This window comes from Aegilops tauschii, chromosome 3 (assembly GCF_002575655.3).
Source record: "Aegilops tauschii subsp. strangulata cultivar AL8/78 chromosome 3, Aet v6.0, whole genome shotgun sequence".
Classification (NCBI taxonomy): Eukaryota; Viridiplantae; Streptophyta; class Magnoliopsida; order Poales; family Poaceae; genus Aegilops; species Aegilops tauschii.
In genome coordinates, this window is record NC_053037.3 from 604632497 (window position 1) to 604640858 (window position 8362).

Genomic DNA, 8362 nt, shown 5'->3' on the forward strand with positions numbered 1-8362 from the left:
AAGCAGCGGTACTCCCATGTGAGCGGCGTGATGCAAGCGTGGCACATGGACGGCCACGTCGTAATGAGCGTGAGCTCGTGCTCCTGGTGCGCCGCGCTGGCCACCGTGACCGGGAGCTGCACGCACACCGGGTGCATGAACACGCCGCACGGCGTGCACCGGTAGTGCATGCCCCGGATCTCGTTGGTGCACATGTTGCAGTAGACCGGGATGCGGCCGTCGGCCGCCGGAGAGGAGGCCACGAGGGCCTCGGCCACCTCGGGCCTGGTGGACCTCAGGGTGCCTGCCAGGTCCGGGCCGGACTTCACCAGCTCGAGAGGGTGGTGCGGGTGGCCCCAGAAGGAGAAGGAGTCAGGCGACATCACGCACTGCCCGTGGAGGTCCAGGTGCTCGCAGCTGTACCGGTAGGCCTGGGAGCTTCCACGCATGCAGGCGGCACAGTTGAAGGCCTCGCCGTCGGCTTTCAGCACCAAGGTGCAGCCTGGGTGGAGACGGTGGCCCGTTATCTCCGGCTCCATTTTGGTACTACGGTGGTTCGGTCACAATTCCAGGAACTGGTATATATTAGCTAGGCAGGACGGATGGGCTCCCCTACCCTGCCTCTCCATTTAAACTCTCCACGGGCGGGCTAGGCTAGCACTTAGAGCATCTCCAATAAAAGAAACCTCATTTTTGCATCTTCCGGGCCCAAAAACACATCTCCAACGGATGGATGATGTAAATGCAAAAAAAATTACATCTCCGTCTTCCGGAGATGTAAACTACACCACCGCACAGTGTAAATTTGCACCTCCATTTACAGGAGATGTAAAACGGCTGGTCGCGCGCCAACCGTCAATCGCCTTTTCACTTCCTTTACTCATCAACTTCGCCTTCCTCCCGTCGCTCAGCCGCACTGCCGCCGCCCGCCCACCTCCCCGCGCCAGATCTGGCCTCTCCACCACCCCCGCTGCCGGTTCCGACGCGTTCCGGCTGCCGTGCGCCACCGCACGATGCGAATAGGACGTTTTTCCTCCGCCACCACCGCACGCCGCGAACAGGGCGTTTTTCCTCCGCTATGGCCGCCGCCGCGCGATTCGTCCCCGCAGCTGTGTCTGCCGTCGCCGCAGCCACCACCCGACCGCCAAGCCTCCGCCCAGCCATCACCACACCATGGCCCCACCCACACGTCACGAATCGGCCGCATTTCCCCCCGCCACGCCACCGCCCGATTCGGCCGCTCACCTGCCCACCACACGCCAGCGCCACCGGATTCGGCCTCCAGGCAGCACTGCCCAGCCCCACAACCACCGCCGCTGCCGCTGCCACCCCTCCACCCGCTGTCGCCCCAATTCGACCACCGCATTTCAGTCGCCTCGCCCAGCCATTGCCATGCCGCCGAGGAAGACCCCGAAGAGCAAGACAGGGTTCTTTGGCGTCAGGGCAAAGCCCTCCGACAACTTTGGGGTGGAGTTTAGCGACGCCAGCCGCCGCTTTTGGCTCGGCATCTACCCCACGATCCACGAGGCTGCGTGTGCCTACGACATGGCGGTGTGGCATGTCAGGAGGTCGAGGAAGGACCTCAACTTCCCGAAGATCAAGACTAGGTGGATGCGGAGTTGCTCGTGCCGGGAAGCATTCGCATGGAGGAGATCACGACGAAGAAGACGAAGAAGAGGCCCGCCATTGTCGTTAGTCCCGGCGATAGCGACGAGGCGGCGATGGCGAGGTTCGCACGTGAGTATCCAGAGTGTGTGCAGGCCAAACAGGAGTTCTGGTGGAAGCGCGACGTTGAGCAGGAGAAGAAGAAGGAGGACGAGGCCGGCCCCTCGACGGTGATCCCCATTGAGTTTGACTTGTCTGACTGGGGTGACTCGAACGAGGATGAGGGGTGCGACGTCCCGGACAAGGATGAGTTCTGGGAGCAGTTCAGGAGCCCCGACGTGGAGTTGTTTCATCTTCGAGTTGTAGTAGTGTGAACTAGTAGTGGTCGTTGTAGTAGTAGTTTGATGGATGTAGTAGTTTGGACTAGTAGTAGTCCTTCAAATTAGAATTATGTTTAATTATGTTTTAGTTAGGACTATGTTTAACTATGTTTAAAATGAAGTAGTAGTTGAACGAACTATGTTTGAAATGAAGTAGTATTTGAAGTTTATATTTTTTACATCTCCAATTTACATCATCTATTGGAGTTGCACTTGTACATCTCATGTTTTACATCTCCAAATTTGCATTTTCTATTTTCAAGGGCTAGTCCTAGATGGTATTATTTTTTTAAGTTCTCCACGTTTAGAGCATGTGTATATAACATAAAACTACCTGTTTTTTTTAATTCGTCAAAACCAATCATAAAATTTGTTTTCTGTTTCAAAAACACTAATATTTGGTTGGATTAAAAGTTTAAATTGAACATGTTTATCACATTTGTGGCCCACACGTGAGGGCTGACCTGGGAAAAATTGCCACGCGTCTCTCTCCTCTCCCTCTCTCTGGCATTGTGATATTTCACCAAACAGTTTGTGTGCAGTGCACCACGTCACGAACAATGCTACACCTACGGATGGCAGCTTACGGAATTAGCTTACGGGCTTGTGTGGCCTTTTTTTGTTGGAGGAAATCAGGGAAGAGGGCCCACAGTTAAATGCACGGGGTGGAGTGATTGGTTAGAGGGAGCCGTCCGTAACTCAAATGCGTAGGTAGTCCGTAAGTATATCATTTTCGCCACATCACCTACCATCACCGGCGAGCAGCAGCGCAGCTGAGGCACCCGACCATCGTCTAGCGATAACGTCCAGTGATCTGGCGAGGACGCACGCAAAACAGGCTTAAATCATGGTCCAAAGCTCGTTGGCCTCTTTCTTTTCTCCTGAAGGGATCCGGAGAACGACTCGGAGGCACCTTGAGCTCCTTCATGCAGGTGGATTAAGAGCGTCTGGTTATGGCGCCCGAGGGCGGTGAGCTCATCTGCCTGTCCGAGGAGCTACAGTAGTGCGAGTTCCGCCTACTCTACTCTTCTAGCGGTGGCGAGCTCGGTGCATGAAGCCAGGCCTACCAGAGGCGGCGCTGGTAGGCGGTGAGGTGAGATTTGCGGTCGACGGCCTGGTGGTGCCAGAGGTGGGTGGCGGCCGTTCTTGAAGGCGGCGCGCATAGCCGCATAGGGATGATCGGAGGGAAGTAGGAGATCAAGGAGAGACGGCGCTGCAGGAGGCGGTGCTCGTCGGTGGGTGGTGGCCGGCGATGTCTTGCGGCCGAGCGCCATGGCGGACGGGGCGCAACGTGGCTATGCTCGGGTGTGGGGGGGGGGGGGGGGGGGGCAAGGAAGAGAGACCACCTGTGGGCATCCGGATCGTCGAAGAGTTCACCTCTACCATATGAACCCCATCACAACACCTCATGCCATGACGAACTCCATGCCACTGTCAGCCCAGCCACGACAACAGCCGCAGCCGCCGCCCCGACATCTACCAGGTCACGCACCTCTGTGCCTGCACAGACGCGCACACACGCCTAGAAGGGCTTCTACCCTTAGGCTGGTCGTAATCGGAGTATTATAAGCGATATCATTCATGTCAATTAATTTTTTTGAATGATGTAGCACACAATTCAATAAGAAAAGACATGATGGGGTATCATATCATAATACCGTATCATATTAAATGTTATAGTACTTTGTGTCATCCATAATAATTAATAAAATAACCTAATAAAATACTAACTTATGATACTATGCATTACAGAAATAATATTATACACTAGTTTTATACGAATGATACTAGTATATTATACTCCTTGTTACGACCAGCCTTAACTACAACCTGAGCATCATCAGATGGCGCCAGATCTGGGCATTAGATCCCCAGATTCGCCGCGCCCAGCTCCATAGTCGGCACATCCTGAGTGCCGTCGCGCTCTGCTTCACAGAATCACAGTCAACATATCGCCTGCACCTCCGCGCTCTCCACAGCCATGGCCTCGCCCGCCAAGCTCCGGGTGCAAAAAATGTTTGGTAGTTGAAGAAGGCAAATGTTTTTAGGCACCAGTTTTATTGGGGAGCTGTTAAACCAAATACAGCCACTGTGCCAAAAACCATGTTAGGGCATCAAAGTTTTTCATCATCCGTTAGAGATTCTCGAACTGCATGTATCTCTGCCTCAAGCAGCCTCAGCCCTAGAACATAGTCACCAGTTTCATTCCGAATGACAGTTTCACAGTTCGTGCAATTGCATTTTTTTTGGGTGTTATATCACACTATTTTGCAATGTACTGTGATTTGTAGAATCTAAAGATTGCATTCCAGCTGGCTTCTTTATTTAAATCACATCTCTTTGTTAGGCGAATAAAGGAGCTTAGTTGGATCAGATAGTATAAAAACAGAAAAAAAAATTGCGAGAAAACTTTCAATCTATTCATCTTCAATTATGGCAATATAACGAACATCAGAAATAATAAAAATTACATACAGGTCCATCGACCACCTAGCGACGACTACAAGCACTGAAGCGAGCGGAAGGCGCGCTGCCGTCGCCCCTCCCTCGCCGGAGCCGGGCAAAACTTATTGTAGCAGACAGTCGGGAAGTCGTCGTGCTAAGGTCTCATTGAACCAGCGCAGCAGAACAACAACTGCCGCCGATAAAGAGTAGCGTAGATCGGAAGGATCCAACCTAAAGAAACACAAACCTAGACGAACTACGATCAGATCCGCGCAAATCCACCAACAATAGATCCGCCGGAGACACATCTCCACACGCCCACCGATGGTACTAGACACACCACCGGAACGGGGGCTAGTCGGAGAGAACCTTATTCCATCTTTAGGGAGCCACCGCCGCCTCGTCTTCCTGAGCAGGACACAAACCCTAACAAAAGTTGAAGAAACATTAAAAAAACGGAGCCCACCCGCCGGCAATGGCCGAGATCCACCGCGCCGCCATGGTTCTAAGGCCACCGGAGACGAGGCGAACCGCTGGCGGGAGGCAAAGGAACACTAAGAGCATCTCCAGCCGTTGGCCCCCCCAGGACGCATAAAAATCGCCCCCTGGGGGCGAGCCGGCGCTAAATCCGCGCTGGGGCGGTTTTGCGCCCAGCCGTCGCCCCTAGGCGCCGAAATTGGCCCACTTTTCGGCCCACTTTCGGCGAATAAAGGGCCCATATGGGCGAGAATAGGCCCATATTCGGCGTGGTTCGCCGTGGCTCGGCTTTGAATTATGAACATTTAAATATTTTTATCACATATTTCATCACAGAAAAATCAAATACTTCAACAAAATAGTACAACAACAAATAGTTCAATACAAATTATATAGTTCAACAAATAAAAATTCATATTTCATCACACGTCGCGCCCGGCGTCGCCCTTGAGCCTCCATAGGTGCTCCACCAGATCATGCTGCAGATGAGGATGCACCTGTGGGTCTCGGATCTCCTGACGCATACTGAGGTAGGTAGTCCAGGTTACCGGTAGCCGGTGATCAACTTCGGCTAGAGGGCCTTGCCTGTAGTATGGTTCAGTGTCAAACACTGGATTTTCTTGCTCGCTTTCGATGATCATGTTGTGCAAGATGACACAGCAAGTCATGATCTCCCACATTTGATCTTTCGACCAGGTCTGAGCGGGGTACCGGACAACAGCAAATCGAGATTGGAGCACCCCAAATGCCCGCTCGACATCCTTCCTGCAAGCCTCCTAAATCTTCGCAAACCAGGCTTTCTTGCCTCCTGCCACAGGGTTTGAGATGGTCTTCACAAATGTCGACCATCTTAGATAGATGCCATCAGCTAGATAGTACCCCTTGTTGTAATGCCGCCCATTGATCTCGAAGTTCACCGGAGGAGAATGACCTTCAAAAATCTTGGCAAAGACAGGAGAGCAATGCAACACGTTGATGTCATTGTGAGTTCCTGGCATACCAAAGAAGGAGTGCCAAATCCAGAGGTCCTGTGTGGCCACCGCCTCAAGTACCACACTGCAACCCCCTTTGGCGCCTTTGTACATCCCCTGCCAAGCAAATGGGCAATTCTTCCATTTCCAATGCATACAGTCGATGCTTCCAAGCATCCCAGGAAATCCTCTTGCTGCATTCTGTGCTAGGATCCGAGCAGTGTCTTCCGCATTGGGTGTTCTCAAGTATTGCGGTCCAAACACTGCCACCACTGCCCGACAGAACTTGTAGAAACACTCTATGCTGGTGGACTCGGCCATGCGCCCATAGTCATCGAGTGAATCACCAGGAGCTCCGTATGCAAGCATCCTCATCGATGTCGTGCACTTCTGGATCGAGGTGAATCCAAGGGCGCCGGTGCAATCCATCTTGCACTTGAAGTAGTTGTCGAACTCCCGGATGGAATTCACAATCCTGAGGAAGAGCTTTCGGCTCATCCGATAACGGCGCCGAAATATTTTCTCGCCGTGAAGTGGAGCATCGGCGAAGTAGTCGGAGTAGAGCATGCAGTAGCCTTCGAGACAATGCCGGTTCTTTGTTTTCACCCGCCCCGGCGCAGAGCCACCTCGCCGCGGCTTTTCATTGCTCGCCAGCAGCTGGGCAAGGGCGGCGAGCACCATGAGATGTTCTTCTTTCTGGACGTCAGCCTCAGCTTCCTCCTCCAGCAGCGCGGCGAGCGCTTCCTCGTCATCCGAGTCCATCGCCGAGGCAGGCAAATTGCCGAACACCTTGCGCCCGGTGGACGTGTACCCGCCGAAACTGCCCCTCCGCGGCCGGAAACGGCGGCCGGAAACGCCCAGCTGCTATTGGAGGGACTGCCGCGGTGAACCTCTGCTATTTTTCCGGCGGGGATTGGCTATCTAGCGGTGAAGGGCGGCGGGCGGCGCCGGGATATAGCTAGTGGCGGCCGAGGGCGGGGGGTGGGAGGCGAGTCAGGGAAGAAACTCTTGACTTTTCACCTGACGGTGTGGGCCAGCCGCGCTTTTCCCTTGCGCCGGAGCCCCCAATGGTCCCCCAGTGCGCCGGGTTCGGCCTGTGACCGCCGGGCGGAAAAAAGGGCCGAACCGGCGCTTTTCGGCGTCCTGGGGGCGTGACTGGGGCTTTTTTTGGCGCCGGCGCCGAAAAAATGGCGGGGGGGGGGGGGGGGGGGGCTGTTGGGGGCGCGGTTGGAGATGCTCTAACTTTTCTTGGGGAGGAAGCCAAGCCCTGAGCAAGTCTTGTATAAAAACAGAACTGAAGACCTAAACTTGATGCTGACAAAAAAAATGACCTAGTCGTCGTTGGCGGGTCTTTTAGCTACCGCTCTCGACGGGTGATCGTTTTTAGTAAGTATGAGTATATTATTTTTGACCTAGCAAGCGACGACTTACAGCCCATTCCTTTTCTTTTGGAGGAAATATATCTTGTGGTGTTTGCATATATCTTACAGCCCATATTTCAAAGTGAGTTACATGAAAAAATTGCAAGTTGGCGCATGATTTTTATTATATTTGTGAAATACGTATATTTGTTCGTATAAAAGAGCATACTCAAAATACGATGCATACTACCTAAAAAGTAATATATATACTACATACTACGCGTACATACTCTCCGATTTGATATATACTACATACAACATACAAAACTCAAGTGGTGGTAACTACCACCGGTGGTAGATATTAATTACCGCATTTGTTATATGTAAGTTGCCTAAAAATAGAATTCGGGTCTATTTCAGGAGAGAAGGAGGCATAGCTTCGAGGCGAAGACGGGGCATCCCGACCAGCAACAGCGAGGTGTGGGGGCAATGTCGAGCCTAGAGCGACTTGGAATAGGGGAGGACACGACAACTTCATCGTTAGTGGAGGGGAGTCCGAGATTGACTGGTTCGGATGCGGTGCAGGGGATGGAGAGGGAGGGTTGGACGGAGTTGGAGAAGATAACGAGGTTAGAGGGATGGCTAAGTGTGGCAGCGGATGAGGGAGGTGACGGTTTGAGGAGAGTGAGGTGGGCGCTCCAGTGCCACCTGCCACCCTGTCGGCCAACAAGAGGAAGAAGAAAGGACGGTGGCAAGAGAAAGCTAGGGTAATAAGATGACCCGAGGAATAATACACAATGCCAACCATTGGAGTCCAAACCCAGCCCAACTTTTGGGCTTTGGGCTCGGTTTGTCGGGCTGGGCTGTCCATGCCCAGATCTAAACCCATATATATGCGGCCCCGGATGTCACATATACCGAAATCTCAACCCCTCGAGCAACCCTCTCTATTACGACTCCAACCCGAATGGAGAAAGAGATCAAAAACCATCGTCTCCACCCTGGGTGCGGCCCCCTCGTGCTGGATGGCAGCGGGCAGCAGTTCAAGTGCCATGCGTGCAAGCTCTCCGGCTCCAGGATGTACGCATATCACTGCGCCGGCTGCAACGACTTCAGCCTCCACGGGCAGTGCGCGACGTGCCCG

General features: G+C 53.2%; 1 protein-coding gene across 1 annotated transcript; it reads left to right on the forward strand.

Annotated features, from left to right (window-relative positions):
• Positions 1 to 1622: 1622 nt before the first annotated feature.
• On the forward strand, positions 1623 to 1958 carry LOC141020802 (uncharacterized). Its single transcript, XM_073495746.1, has one exon. It carries the CDS (start codon positions 1623 to 1625, stop codon positions 1956 to 1958), a length of 336 nt encoding a protein of 111 aa, XP_073351847.1.
• The last annotated feature ends 6404 nt before the right edge of the window (positions 1959 to 8362 follow it).